The sequence below is a fragment of the Equus caballus genome, chromosome 1, assembly GCF_041296265.1.
Source record: "Equus caballus isolate H_3958 breed thoroughbred chromosome 1, TB-T2T, whole genome shotgun sequence".
Taxonomy (NCBI): domain Eukaryota; kingdom Metazoa; phylum Chordata; class Mammalia; order Perissodactyla; family Equidae; genus Equus; species Equus caballus.
Window position 1 is genome coordinate 53,256,029 of NC_091684.1, and position 16,367 is coordinate 53,272,395.

A 16,367-nucleotide genomic window follows, 5' to 3' on the forward strand; every position below is an offset into this window, starting at 1 on the left:
CTGCACACTAAATAGACTACAGTATAGTGTAAACACAACTTTTACATGCATTGGGAAACCAAAAAACTCATGTAACTTGCTTTATTGCGGTGTTCTGGAACCAAACCCACAATATGTCCAAGATACACGTGTAGTATGAAAATCGACAGCAACACAACTATTTAGGTTTATTATAACATACCCCATCTTGTTCCAAAAAGGATTCATGTTTATATATATGCATACAATATAGCAACATATAATAAAATAATATGGAACCAGAAAAAAGGAATATAAAATGCATGTCACAAAGTTTTATAACAGTGCAGCTAATTCTATCAACTGAAAGTATCTAAATATATTTTTATGGTTTTGAAGATATTTAATTGCCTAAAATGCATTCCTTATTATAGTTTCACATTTTACTCATATTTATATATCTTTTGCATATCACAGAAACACCTAGTTTTAGATGTTTGGACATGCTTCTCCACTTGCTCAGGTCTCTAAAGTGCTGAGTGTGTAAGAAAAAGGGTTGGTAAGGGTGAGACTTTAGTAATCCTATCAGTGGAAAAGATACTGATGGCTAAAACATGGTTCATCTATCTGATATATTACTCTGAAAAAGAGCTGCCTGAAATGAAAAATGACATTTCACTGTTTTTAGACATTGAAGTCTATCACTAAACATAATTTTATTTTTAATACTTACACAATTTGAATCCTCTCATTTCATTAAGACTTTACCCCAAACAACTCAATACTTTCAGGTTATCAGTATTAGAGTATTAGGTAGCAACTTCCAAAACTGCCTTGGATAAACTTTTTCTAAAACATTTTTAGCATGAGAAAAGGTAAATTTAGTTACTTCCTTTTCAAACTTAATATCTCCAGCTGTATTAGCATGCAGAACACTGTTTCTGTGCCATTTTATTTATCCAGAAATTGGAAATAATAGTTTCAAAGGCTTTCATATATAATAAAGACTTCTTCATTCTCTAAGAACTAGGAGATAAATGGTACTAGTGGCAGAATACTTACTCTTGAACATTTTGATTTGAACTTTATGGACCAATTATTTAGAAAAATCAATTCACACAAGTATTCAATTGTGATTTACATGCATGACTGTGTAACAGGTTCTAGAAGAGACTTCAGGATCCTACATGTTGGAATCTGAGAGCATCAAAGCCTAACCTAAATTTGGGCTACATTAACAAACTATTTGCTTGCAATGATAGGATGTATCTCCTAATCAAGCTAAAAAGATACAGACGCAGTTTTATTCTAGAAAATCTGGCCATTAATAAAGGTGGTTACTCCTCCTTTTAAAAACAAACTTCACGGAGCTGGCCTGGTGGCACAGTGGTTAAGTTTGCACATTCCACTTTGCTGGTCCCGGGGTTCGCTGGTTCGGATCTGGGGTGTGGACCTCTGCACTGGCTGTCAAGCCATGCTGTGGCCGGCATCCCACATATAAAGTAGAGGAAGATGGGCACGGATGTTAGCTAAGGACCAGTCTTTCTCAGCAAAAAGAGGAGGATTGGTGGCACACATGTTAGCTCAGGGCTAATCTTCCTCAAAAAACAAAAACAAAAACAAAAAACAAAACTTCATGAAACTTCCTTAATGTCATATATTCATAATTAAGGAAGTTAGGGAAAAAAACAACATACATCTAATTTTACAGATGAGTGATCCTAAAGAAAATGAACACTACAAAAAATTTCAATTTATAAACCGACCTCTAGAACTCTTTCTTTCCTTTGCCTTGTAACAATCTAAGCAGACCACAAATCCACATTTTTGGCAGACCCAATGAATGTTAAACAACGTTGCTTCACATGCATCACACATCTCCCGGACTCCTCTTACTGCTCTTTTCCAGGCAATTTTGGCTGAAATACAGAAAAACAAACATTTAAAGGCAAACCAAAAACTTTGAAGATATATTAACTAAAGATCAATAGCAGATTTCTTGAAGTACTTAGTAATTCTCTTCAGAAGACTTACATCTAATGGAGAGTTTCTCAATTTTGGCACTTTTGACATTTTGGACAGAATAATTCTCTGTTGTGAGGGACAACCATCTTGTGAATTGTAGGATGTTTTGTGGCATCTTGGGCCTCCACCTATTAAAAGCTAGTACTCTACCTACCCCCAGCTTTCAATTACGCAATGAAAAAGGTTTTCAATCAGTGTCAAATGTCCCCTAGGGGACAAACCACTGATTTAAGGGAAGAGAAGGATCAGAAGCTAACATTTAGAGCACCTAGTATGTTAGATGCTTTACATAAGTAAGCATAATTAAGATAACTACTTTCTAAATGAATCTATGAAGCAGTTATCATTCTCCTACAATTAAGCAAGGAGTAAAGTTGAGATTCAAATATAAATCTACCTTCTAACTCTAAAGACTATGATGAACCATACCAGATTAAAAACTTAAATAATTGAGATGGATTATGTCTTTATATGGCAAATGCTGAAATTTCCCAATTTTGCATTCAAAGTATCTTTATCATGCTAAATCACATCAGAATGGCAGAAATAGCAAAATGCTACCATGATTTCACAAATTGTTAATTCATTTAATTCTCACTCAATTGGAAAATGTTTGTTACCTTAAGATAAACAGGTGGCATTTGTACATAAAGCGCCATTATCAAAACTAAAAGCCACAAGACTAGGTAAGATTAGGGACTTCCAGAAAATAAACATACTTCAGAGAAATTCTTAAAATGAAATCTGTACAGTTTCATGTTTTAAGTATTTAACTTCCTTACCATCCTTCTTCACCCAGGACAAAGCTGTTTTTTCAGATGTTACTAATTGACAGAACTTATCACCTATTATATCCAAGATGTATTTTGAAGTTTCTATGTCTAGTTCATCATCTTCATAATTTTCATGTGTCCATAAACTCATAGCTTCATCATCATATTGGTCAGGAGAAGAGAAACCATCTATTCTAACCACTCCATTTTTACTAAATGACAATCTGAAATATTAAAACATAAAAGCATTAGATACTAGGATAGAAGTCTGTTTTCTGTAAAATTGTAAATTTATAATTTATATTTTTACATTACATTATATATATAAATTATATTTACAATTAAAAAACAAGGAAACAGGATAGTCCTTTATACACACACACACTTTGATTATTAAATTTAACCAACTTAAATAACTTCCATAGTGTTACACAAATGACAATGATAAGCACACCAATTTTAGATTATTTCAAGAAATAAGATATTCCCTATCACTTACGCTTAACTCCAACCGAATGAGAACTATGACCAAGTGTTTGATGAGGACAAGGGTTAAAATGTTGGCCAAATGCTGCCTACAGCAGTGCTATTATTTCATACAAAATATAAATGAGGAACCTTTAAAGTTGAAAATGCCCTAAATCACCTTAAGACTCTTACTGGGAGGATTAAGAAAATGCCAAGTACACATACATTTCTCTTCATTAAGATGACACTTTAATGTGATTTAGAGGAACAAGGATGAAACTCTTAAGTTTATTAGGAACCCAATTAGTGTGCTTACTTCCTCTTAGCTGCTGATATGTAATTAATGTAACTACTCAATTCAGACAAGTTTAGGGTAAATGGAAGGCAAAATTGCCATTCCCTTAGTGACCGGTGGTTATTCCTCAATTATCTTTGCACTTACTCTCTTTATTCTCAAACAGCGGATATCAAAAGTTCATTATAAGTCACTCTGTATTTTCCAAATGGACAACACCAATAACATTCCTTTTACTCCTTTTTCTCATACCTTTATTACCTTACCCTTTCCCTCTTTTTTCTAAACAAAATTTCTCCCTTTGTTATAACCCATCATCTTATTTCAGCTTTATGATATCTCTATCTGAACATTTCTTTCCTTCAAATTTTCCCAAGATTTTCTTATCTTTTCAAACTTACTTGGCTTCTAATTCCTTTTCATCTTTTCTGCACTTCCATGTGTACTACATTCTGTAACTATTCTTTGAAGTTGTCTGTCTTTTGAGGATTGCTGGCTAGAAAGACCATGAAGTAACTAAGAAACAGAATTTGTTCTGTTCCTACCAATACAGGCATACCTCAGAGAGAGAGATTGTGGGTTGGGTTTCAGACCACCACAATAAAGTGATTGTCGCAATAAAGTGAATGGTGAATTTTTTGGTTTCCCAGTGTATATAAAAGTTACGTTTCTACTATACTGTAGTCTATTAACTGTGCAATAGCATTATGTCTAAAAAAACCAATGTGCATTCCTTCATTAAAAAATAACTTATTGCTAAAAAGTGCTAACCATCATCTGAGCCTTCAGTGACTCATAATCTTTTTTGCTGGTGGAGGGTCTTATAAAAAACATAGTATTTGTGAAGCACGATAGAGCAAAGTGCAATAAAACGAGATATGCCTATACATATTTCTGAGTTCTCTACTCAGCCTCCAGAACAGTATATTTGCCAGAGTAAAGTGTCTCCTAACTTCTTAGGAAGATCATGATAATGATTAATAAAATAACAGCAAAAAATAAAAACATTAATAGAGCATTTCATATGTGCTTGGTACTACACTAAGAACTTTGTGTACTTTATCTCATTTAATCTTGACAAAACCTCTCTGAGGTAGGTACCACTGTCACTCACATTATAAGACAGGCTTAGTGTATACAGTCCTACTACAGTTAACAGTCATACAGGAATGAAGGGTCAGAGCTGGGACTAAAATCCAGGAATGACTGATTCTAGAATCTGAGACATTAACCTAGTCTCTACCGGTTAGGTTACCCAGCTATTCTTTAGTTGAACTCTTACAAGTCTATCTGTAAGTTTTTAGTACTAAAGTATTATTCAGTAAAATTAATGTTATAGCAGTATATAGGTTCATAACAGCTATAAGTTGTTTTATGTTTACTACAAAACCTGTGAAATGTGACATGGTACTAACAAATCCTTATGATCTTATAACTCATATTTTTATAGCTACATATGTTTAATAAAAGTATGGGTATCCCAATACAATGAACTGAATTTGGTTTCATGCCTAGATTGTTTAGTTAGATTTATAGACTATTTGTAATTGCTAGTTAATGCAGATATAAATGCAACATTGTTTGGCCACAGTTTATAAATTAAAAAAAAAAAATCCTTAAATCAAACTGCTGTTTCCTATCATTTTCTAGAAAAAAATATTAACATTTTCTCATTAAAGAAGATTAAATATCTCAGAAGAGAAAGGCCATATGAACACAAGTAGCAATGTGAATATGAGTTCAGTCCAATAGCTAGCTATAGTTAAACTTAGCACAAAAAAAGTTTAATATTCTTTTTTTTTTGTTAAAGATTTTATTTTTTTCCTTTTTTCTCCCCAAAGCCCCCCAGTACATAGTTGTATATTCTTCACTGTGGGTCCTTCTAGTTGTGGCATGTGGGATGCTGCCTCAGCGTGGTTTGATGAGCAGTGCCATGTCCGCGCCCAGGATTCGAACCAATGAAACACTGGGCCGCCTGCAGTGGAGCACGCAAACTTAACCACTTGGCCACGGGGCCAGCCCCTAATATTCTTTTATACTGTTTCAGAAACAAAGAGGCTCAAAGACTCATTCCCACCTCCAAGAGATACCCTCGGAATGACAGTATAATTCCCAATATCCAATAAACATACTTTTCTCCAATTACGTATTTTCACTTACCGTCTAAAGTAGTAAAATCTACAAAATACTGGTGAGTGACTTGGTTCTTCTCCTTTTTTACTCCGGATAAGTCTACATTCCCGGCACTTTTGCAAATTAGGCCCTATCTCACAGCAGGAGTCATCCTGTAAAAAGGATTCCCCAGTTTGCTTCAGCTTCTTGACTTTACGCCAATCTTTTAATACCGAACGAGGGATGCCAGCTGTAAAACCAGTAGGAAAGTATTAGCAAGATTATACCGTTTTAGAAAGGTAAACTCCTTGAGATAAAAATTCAATTATAAAATTTTGACAATATATTAAGATTGCAGAAAAGCAGCAAAGAGATTATAGTTCTAGATACTCATTAATAACTAAAAAGTCCACAGCAGCATTTCTATTTACTTACTATTCTACTAACCAAATGAACTCATGTCAGTATGCTGGAAATGAAGAGCTAATAAATCTTCCAGCTGACTGAAATCTTTGCATATTAAGTATTCACATGTGTATAATAGCAAACACAAAAATCATTTATTTTCTATGTAAATCTATAGCAAAAAATATAGCCTCTCTACACAGAAATTTGATATACGTAGGAGGAAGCTCTTTCAAGAGCCACAGGAAGAACCTAAAGACCAAAAGTTTTAGAAACTATAAGCTAGTTTCAACATATTTATATTGTTTTGAAATACTTAATCTGATTCTCCAAGGTATGTGTGGCTCATTAAGACAAGTGGTGATTTATAATACCAATATTTGGGAGACAAGGGGCTAAGATATTTTTTCTATCTCTCCCTTATTATAATGCCCTACATTTGATATCAATATAGTGATAGAAGCAGTATCTTTTAGAAAAATAGAAAGGCTTGAAGGAATTAAAAGAAAAAAGCACTATTTACTTGGCTGTCTTTTCTGATGGTAGGAAGAAAAAAGGGTATCCGAAAAGTCTAAAAGAAAAAAAACTCAAAGCACTATATAGCCTAAAATTTGCAGGAAAAAAATTAGTTTACTATACTCTTCATCACTGCTTCACCATGTTTATTAACTTAAACTTAACTGTTATAATAACATTGGCTTAAGTAATCAATCATCTATGGAGCAGGAAGAACTCAAAATATTATACATAAATTAAATTTTGCCTATTAAATTTAAAAAAATATACTCATGTAAAAGCAACCTATGTTGGGACAGACAAATATTTGTTGATTCTTATAAGTGTACTTATAATGCCCATATTAATATATCTATACGTCAGACAGATTTATATAGTTTGCTATTTGTCGTGTTGAAAGAATAAATTGTATTTCCTACTCTTGTGTTTTCTAATCCTGTCCATTTTGGGGATCAGAGGCAGTACAACTATTCTCCTGAGTCTATATGCTTCTTGCAGAAACATGTAGTAAAACTCTTGTCCTGAGCTCCCACTCTCACTTACCTGTTGACAGTGTACACAGTACAATTACAGCAAGATCACACATCTTAACATAGGAAGTATCGTGTTTAAACTCCATGGTGGCTCATTTAAAATTGGCTTTGTTATTAAGCACTTTTAGGATTGCTGTCTGGTTCTTTACAATTACATGTTCTCCCCTGTTCTGTCTTTAACTTGGGGCAAGGAGCCATTTGGCTTAATCCACTAGAGAAATACATATTTGTGCAAACATACCACTTAAGGAGTAAAAACATTTCCAGAAGGCTTGTGTAAAAGGTTTGTTATTTCCTCCACTGTTATTAGACAGTTTTCTCCTATGGACTGTATAAAAATTTAGAGCTTTCAGAAGTCAAAATAAACAACAGAAATTGTACACTGCTGATAAATTTTTATTTGGCATTTGTTACAGTAGAATAAACCAAATGCAATCTATTTCTAGATTGACTAGAAAACAACTATTAACCAATACGCTTTTATATTCCAAATAATGGAACAGTTCAGAGTATGGATAACCATACCATTGTGAACAATTAAAACAGTATTACAATAAAGAACCGGACATTTCAAAGCAAATCTCAATTCTGTGACACAAAACAGACACTTAGAGCCCCCTTTTTTTAAAAAATGAATGAATGAATTACAAAGACATGAAGGCCCAGGTCATATGGACAGTTTTTGATAGTATAATTTTTGCTTCTAGAGTTGGCCACACATGACTGTAGCTAACTCCCGTTATGAATTTTACTATAAATAGTATTTGGACAATAAATAAAACTTCATCTTTCAACTCTATATATCTAATCCATTGGCAACATCTAAAATCTAAAAGTTTGAGATTAAGGCACTTAGTCAACGGAAAATATCTAACTCAATGCTATTTCTACTTCCTTTATACCATAAGAACCTTTTCAACCTTAGTTCTCTATTAGCAAATCCTCAAACAGATGTTCCAGCAACAGAAAACTAGCGAGGAAGAAAACAGACAAATACACGCTAACTTTTAACCTCTGACATGCCATCACCTTAAAACAGATTTTTTGAGATATAGAAATTAATTCTGATTATAGTTAAACCACTGGTTTTGTGTATCATAGGACTTATAGATACATTTAAATCTGATGGACAATTTCAGTTTATAAAACAAAATTATGTTAAAAATTACTCACAGAAAAGCAGCCAACTTTTAATTATCAGTAACAAAAGGCAGTAGACATGAAGACATTCCAAAACAACAGATAAGGCAAAATCTATTATACCTGGCTTTAGAATGTATTAAGAAACATATGGTTATATATGTATCTGTGTGTAATATATAATTATACATGTATAATAGTGTATGTAATCAAATTACATTCTCTAAGTGCAGACTTAACTCACTCTTTTTGAGTGACTATGACTGATGACAACTCCAATTTACATTAGAAAGATAAAGGTCATATTTAATCCATGAGGTAGATAATCCTCTCAGGTGTAGCAGTTAGACTTACAAATTCCCAATTTAGAGAACTTTTCTAGACAGCCTAGAACAAAAGCAAGTCAACTCTGCCCATAATTAATAGATAGCATTTAATAGTCACAATATTATTTTGGACTTGGGAATAAATAGGATTTAAAATAGTCTCTCTGAAACTATTCAGTTACTAAGTAGGGGAGATTTGACTAAGTATCACAACTTGAGGGGAAAAAGTGCTGATTCCAGTCTTTGTCTTAGAACTCTTGCTTGGGAACATATACATTCAGCCTCAAAATGAAAACAGAATATGGACCTCATTATGAGTTAATTATATAAATTTAACTTGGCAAGAGTTTTCTAAGTGTTAAAAGCTGGAAGGTTCCCATCTCTGTTTTCTGTAAGTTTAACTGAGGTATTTGAATATCCAACACCAAAGGAATTGTTACCTGAAATGGAAGAGAAACAACTATTGACCACACTAAGCCTCTTAAGAATTCCCTGGGGAAGTAAGTAGATACATGAGAAAGAAAAAGCAACACTGTATATGATCCAATATTCAAGTAAATGGCACATATCCTGTATCCTTTGTTGTGAATCTCCCTTTTTTTCTTCTGACTATATTTGCATTTCAGTCTGTCAGCCTCTCTGTCTAGTTGAGCTTGTTTTCCTTTGTTCTTTCACTTTCTGACTGTCCTTTTCTATGATTCCATCCTCCTCTTTTTCTCTCCTTCACTTTGCCTTTGGTTTTCACACAGGCATGTGGGAAAACCTCATTCAGTGAAAAGGCTCAAATAAGAGCCTTCAAGCATCCAAATGCTTATGAAAGAACTTCTTGAATGTCCACATTGTCACAGATATTTCATATATTGTATGTGGATGAATACACGGATATAGTGAAACTATTAAGTGCTTTCTGCATTGTGCAACACACCTAAAAAGAAATAAGCAAACTGAGAAAAACTACTTCTAGAGTAAAAACATACAGAAACACTTTATAGTGAATATTACTGGCAAGCATCACTTATTTTGCCTGTAGCCATAAGTGAAATACAAATATTATCAATTTTAAAACTTTTACTATTATAGAAGTTCTGCTGGAATATAGAAAGGAACACACAAAACCACAACCCCCCCCCCCCCGCCCCTTATTTAACTTTTACCCATTGTTAAGGATTGCCTGAATGAGTAGCATTATTAGTTAAATAGAAAGTAATTTCAATAAGCTTTCAATTTTATCACTAGATGAGAGAAGGGGGAGGTGTAGACCACATTCGCGTTGCTTTGAAGTAATTCTCTTCTAAAATGTGACTTAAAGGAAGTGTATGTGAATAGGATTTCTTTTCCAACCATATTTTGTTAAAGGTAAACACCTAATATTAGAAATTCACTTTTGGTGTGATAGCTATAACTGCATTTTGACAGTTGTTAGAAATGATCAAAATTCTGAGTAACTACTAAATTACACACTGGAGTTTTGCCAATATTAGTGCTAGGTAAAACATATCTCTACAAGTCTCTTAAAAATAGATATGTCTTCTTTCTCTCATTTCTTCTAATAGAGTACTTATGAAATATAGAAATGAGGTCAATGCACATACATTATGCTAGGGCATACAAATAAAGTCAAAAGATGCCTTTATGCTCACTAATCTTTAAAGAATTGCACCATTATTGCAAGAACAGACAGCCCACTTTACCTGAGATAAAAAAGCAATTTACTTACCACTATTACTATTGCTCTGCAACTTCAATTTACTTTTTTCTTTGGCACTCCTGCTGAGAACCCCATTGGGTTTTAAATCTTCTTCTATTTCAGCTTTTCTCTTCTGCAAATCATTTTGCTTCTTTTTGTAAGTTGGCTTAGGTTGCCTTTTAGTCCTTTGCTCTGACTTGCTTTCACTTTCATCCGAGTCTCCACTTTCAGACCCAGATTCATAAGTTCTTTTGGCTTTTCTCCGATTGATTTTATCATCTTTTATGTATTTATCAACTATGATCTTACTATCTACACTGTTTTGTATATCATTAGATGTAGAGGCTATTAAATTGACAGAACATGGCTTAATAATTTCTGATACAGAATTCCCTGAATTTTCCGTTTTATTAGTATTTTTATCTTCCTCTGAATGTCTAGTAAGCCAGGCCTTTTTCAGTTTAGTATGGTAGTTTGGTTGACTTGTCTGGGACACTTGCCCATTTCCTACAGAGTTAGCTTTGTTTATTGTACTACAGACTACAGTGCTATCCAAGAGAAGGGAGGCTGAAGATGTCTGATTTTTCAAAGCATTAGGCTCAGTCTCACTGACATTACTACTTTTATACTGAGCTGCAGCCAATGCTGCCTTGTGCTTTTTTAAATGGATAAAATCAGTTGTGCCTGAGAACCCAGAGCTGGGCTGAACAGCACTTCCTGTCTTACTACTGGATGGTGTAACTGGAGCTGTGGTGCTGACCTTGCATTCTTGTGTTTGAGACACTGAATGACTGACAGCTTTTGAAGAGGTACATTCTAAAGATTTAGAGGCCAAAACAGTATTTGATAAAGAGTAAATTATTTCTGAACCACCCCAGCTGGAAACACTGGTGGTAGTGGCAGCAGATGTGCATACATCCGTTTCAGTATTACACATTATATTTACAGCAGACATGACTGAACTGGGAATACTGCCCTGTGAGACAGCCTGAAAGTTTTTTTCAGATTTTATATGAGCACTGTCTGAATTCACACTTGGCAGAATGATTCTTCCAGCCTCTCCAGCTTCTGCTGGTTTCAGGCAATCTGTTTGATTTGCCCCAGTTGAAGATCGTTCACTAACTCGATCTTTGGAAGCTAACTGCATTGCTGGCATGCCATCAACTTTTGTACTAGAAGGTGGACGTACAATGACAGATGCCATAGCAGCCTGTGACTTTCCGCTGCTTTTCTCCACATGCCATTCAGCTTTCTCTTTGCTGAGGTTATTATTAGATTTCCACATTTCTGTCAAACTCTTTTCAGAACTCTTAAAATTTCCCTGAGAGTCTTTTGGCTCAGGAATTAGAGTTGGAGGCTTTTGTGATTCTTGAACTTTCCCACCAGCATTTACAGGCATCACTGGAGTTAAAGTTGGAGGGGAAAGGCTACTATAGCTGCTTTCCTTTCTTTCCAGGCTGTGATGGATTGGTGGGTGAAATACTGGTGCTCTATGTAAAGCAGGCATGCTCCGGAGTGTATTTGTAGAAGAAACTGACAAATGGGTAGGACTTCTATTACAATCATTTCTGAAGGTTGTTACTGAGTGAGAAGCAATTTGATGGGAAAGATGTTCTGGTATCTTGCCTACTAAACCTTCACTTTCTGGTTGGTGTTTAATTAAAGGTGGAGGCTTTGAAAGAGACGATATAAATGAAGTCAGAGTTTGAGGATTAGCTGCTGCAGCAAGGGTATTACTCTGCTTTTCAGTGTAAATATTTGAAACCTCTTTGGATGGGTAGGACCTTGGTGGTTCATTGACCACACTATTAGACAGTGTTGTGAAATAGTTACTTTGGGGTAAACTCTGAGGCACTGAGTGCTTCATTTTATAAAGATCTGATACTGAGCATTCCACATCTTTGTCTTGTTTGATGACATGGCTTTTAGGGCTAGAAGATGATGCTGCTACTCTGGAATAATTCTCTCTCTCACCCTCAAGGCCCTTGATTTTAGTTGTAAAGGGAGCAACATCAATACTTTCTTGAAGAATTCGACGGTGTTCCTCCTTATATTTGTTTACTCTCTCTCCAGTCTCCTGGGATGGTCTCTGCAATTGATTCAATACAGGATCCACAAAATGCCTATGCAAATGACTATCTTTTCCAGTCTGTGACCTATTTAGATCCAGGTCGTTTTTCACTGATGTGGACGCAACAGAACGTAACGGTTCAATAAAGGCTTTCCTCTCCAATTCTCTAGAAAAGAAAATACACAAAGGTTTCTGTAAACACTTTTTCTTGTATGATACAAACATAGTTTCTATGCAATATCATCTTATTATAAAAGTAAAACATGACTTTCCTTTCAGGTACTCTAACATTATCAAGTAAATTAGGAAGTATATCAAACAGAAAGAATAGTACTTATTTGAAGCCATTTTAAGAGATTTTTTAAAACATTTATTAACTTAAAATTACCTGTTTAAGAAAGTGAATTAAGAAAAACTATAAAAGACAAGGTATTTGTAAGTTTTAAGCATTGGTCAACTCACTCTTTATGATGATCTACTAAAGTTTTTGTCAATGGTGGACTGGAATGCGCTGTAATTTTAAGAGGCCGATGAGGCTCTGCACTGGAGGGTCTGACAGGAATGTGACTAAGTAATCCAATACCATCTGCTGAGGTCACAGGGGTTGGTTGATGTAACCAAGGACTGGGAGAATTCTTATTTAAAAAAAAAAAAAAAAAATCAAACTTCAGTTACTAGAAGAAGCTGAACATAGTATCATAGCAGGGCTTTAACAGCAGTATATTTATGCAGCATGCGACATTTTCTAAATCCATTTTATGAGAAATATTCAGACAAATAAGTAACCGACATTATTATATGGATTTTTTCATATGATATGGAAAATTAATTCACATTAGAATAGTAATTTCCAGAAATTTATCTATTTTACTGATGCAGATCTTTAAGTTTTTGCCTTTAACTAATAAATGATGTAAAGAGAACCAAGCTTATAAGATTTCCTAAGATTCAAACACCAAAAGAATATATGTTGCTAACAGAAAAAACAGAATGTTATACCTAAAATACATTTCACCAGAATCAGAAATTAAAATCAAGTTCATTTGCCAATTTTTGTCTTCAAAAACAATGAATTTTTCCAGTGTAACAATTTACTTAGAATTGACAGAAAATTACATTTTCAAGGCCCAATTGTCCTCCATTTCACTGTAAGCTATAAACACTGTTAGATCATTAAACTTGGAGGTCTAACAAAACTAATTTTTTATATATCAATATTCTGCCTTTCTCATACTGAATATTTGGTGACATTGATCTTTATGTTGAGACTTACAACTATCTAATTACGTGCTTAAGGATAGTTTCTATACTATGACTCACTGACATTCCTCCAAAACATGTCTTGTTGAGTTATGCTTTGTTGAGTCAGATATTGGGAAAATAGAATTCTTTGGTTTTAACAAAAGGAATAAATTTTACATCTCAAAATGATAACGCAAAAGCATTACAGTATCACACCAAAGATATGCTGCTGTAAATTACTTAGATTAAAAATATGCATTATAAACAGTAAACCTCAAATAGGGAAAAAATACACATATACAGGCACATAAGGATCATTCAAATATATGTTTAAAAGGCCTCAGTTCTACAAGATCCAGAAATCTCAAGTTGCAATCAATTATGGTGGTGATAAAAGTTTTTGACTATAAATTATCACTAAAAATTATTTCCTGGGGCTGGCACTGTGGCCGAGTGGTTGGGTTCATGTGCTCTGCTTCGGTGGCCCAGGGTTTCGCTGGTTTGGATCCCGGGAGGAGACCTAGCACTGCTCGTCAAGCCATGCTGAGGTGGTGTCCCACATGCCACAACTAGAAGGACCCACAACTAAAAATATACAACTATGTACTGGGGGGACTTTGGGGAGAAGAAGGAAAATTAAAATCTTTAAAAACAGACAAAAAAATTATTTCCTGTTTCTTCACTTTAATTCACAATACCGGGGTTAAGAGATCTTCCTATTTGCTCAAAATGTTACTAAAATTTACTCCTTTATAATTTTATATAACAAAGCAAAATTGATATGCTTGTTTTGAGTTTAACAAGTTTATGACCAGTTACTAAAACATTTTATGCCCTTATAAACATGGAGGCTAGATGACACATACTGAGAGAGGCTCCTACCCAAGCCATTTCTAGCAATTACTTTTAGATCTGTTTTCCAGGGTTTGGAAGTTATGGAAGAAAATTCAAAACTATTTGCCAGCTCTTGGCTCCCATATGTTCTCCTAGCCTGCCTCTGTCCATTATCAACTGCAGCCACATTCACTACACATGAAAGTGACAGGTCAGAGTAAAAATGTGGCTGAGCTGGGCAGTTGGGTCATCAGGCCTGCTTTCAATTCTGGCAAAGAGGATATTGCAGTGAGTAGTGACTCTTTTGACTTCAACTCTGTAATGTACACATTCTAGTAAGATTCCACTTACTGTAAGTTCAATGGCACCATCAAGAATGGGAATGAGAAGCTTATGATTAATGCAAGCACAATTCTTCTAGAACTGAGATCCTGCCAACATCAAATGTGGGGACGCTGGAGAAGAATAAATTGTGGAGCTCACCGGTAACTTCATTAAAGAAGGCCAAAGCTCACATGAAAGTAGAGCCAAAAGGAGCTGACGTTTGTAATAGGAATAAACCACAAGAAATATCCTTCAAAACATGTTATAACTCCATCTTACACCACTAACCACTTGATGCCCCTTACAACCAAGGTCAATAATGACAATGTGGGAATCAAGGAAGGACTCACCACACAGTCTATGTCATCATTGCTACCCAGAATATCGTAACAATTCCTCTGACAAACTTTTGGCATCCTTGCATCTACTGCCTTGCATCTAGTGCCACAACCAAGGCTCTATGTAAGCAGTATTATGCTTCAAGTAAATGAGAAGCTCACTAGCACTGTCTTCCAAATTGCCACCTCCAAAATATCTAGTGTGGCTCTCACTCAACTTGAGAAAGGTATCAAAAATATTCATGTTCTTTGCAGCATTATTCACAACAGCCAATGAGTGGAAGTAACCCAAAAGTCTACTGACAAATGAATGTATACAGAAAATGTGGCATATACATAGAATGGAATATTATGGAGCTTAAAATAGGAGAAAATCCTGTTTCATGCTACAAGATGGATGAACTTCAAGGACATTATGCTGCATAAAATAAGCCAGAGAAGGATAAATACTGTATGATTCCACTCAAATGAAGTATCTAAAGCAGTCAGAACCATAGAAATAAAGTAGAAAAGTGGCTGCCAAGGACTAGGGGGAAAAGGCAGGGGGATGAATGTTTAATATGTATAGAATTTCAGTTTTGCAAGATGAAAAAGTTCTAGAGAATCTATTGCACAACAATGTGAATACACTTAAGATTACTGAACTGTACACTTAAAATGCTTAGGATGGTAAATTTAATGTTGTGTTTTTTACCACAATATAAATAAGTAAATAGTGTTAAGAAAGATTCTGTGGGATACTTGAAGAGCATCCTGGGCAACACCAAGGACTAAGTTGTCTCCTGGAATTTAACAGTGACACCCACTCCTCCGTTTTTGACACTGGTGCTAGTAATGCCCTCAACAACCATTTCCTAGTATGAAAATGAATTTGGCTATGGAAAACACATAGCCCATGAAGGAAAAAGAGCCCTATACCACCACTTTCAGCAATACTGCTTTAGGTAGAGAATCTCAGCCCCAACCTTACTCCCAAATATCTAGACTCTCCAACCTTGGTACCCTTAAGAAAACAAGGGGCTTAGAGAGTCATAGCTTGTAACATACAACCAATATAATGTATCTAGCTGGGGGATATAACAATTTGTCTTTTAAAAATAATTTGATAGTGCATATCAAAAGCTTTACAATTTTATATATATTTTAATCCAGAAATTTCACTTCTAGGAATTTAGCTGAGCAAAATTACTACGGATGTGTACCATAATTAGTTATGAAGATATTCATTCTTCATAACAGGCATATTAAAAACAATCTAAATTTTACTTCCTTAAATTGGCTTTTTTATAAATAGGCTTTTCTGAGATTTCAGCTTCCAAA

General features: G+C 34.6%; 1 protein-coding gene across 14 annotated transcripts in view; it reads right to left on the reverse strand.

The window, feature by feature from the left end:
* Positions 1-16,367, reverse strand: part of JMJD1C (jumonji domain containing 1C) — a 346,762-nt gene that overhangs the window by 22,670 nt on the left and 307,725 nt on the right. For all 14 annotated transcript variants that reach the window (XR_011422710.1, XM_023643798.2, XM_070225674.1 and 11 more), the window contains 5 exons: positions 12,772-12,944; positions 10,269-12,475; positions 5,680-5,881; positions 2,766-2,980; positions 1,725-1,877 (listed from right to left, as the gene is read on the reverse strand). Coding sequence is in view for 13 of the 14 variants with exons in the window: in XM_023643798.2 (XP_023499566.2) it covers positions 1,725-1,877; positions 2,766-2,980; positions 5,680-5,881; positions 10,269-12,475; positions 12,772-12,944 (2,950 nt within the window). In the remaining variant the exon portion in view is untranslated. The remainder of the gene's footprint in view (positions 1-1,724; positions 1,878-2,765; positions 2,981-5,679; positions 5,882-10,268; positions 12,476-12,771; positions 12,945-16,367) is intronic.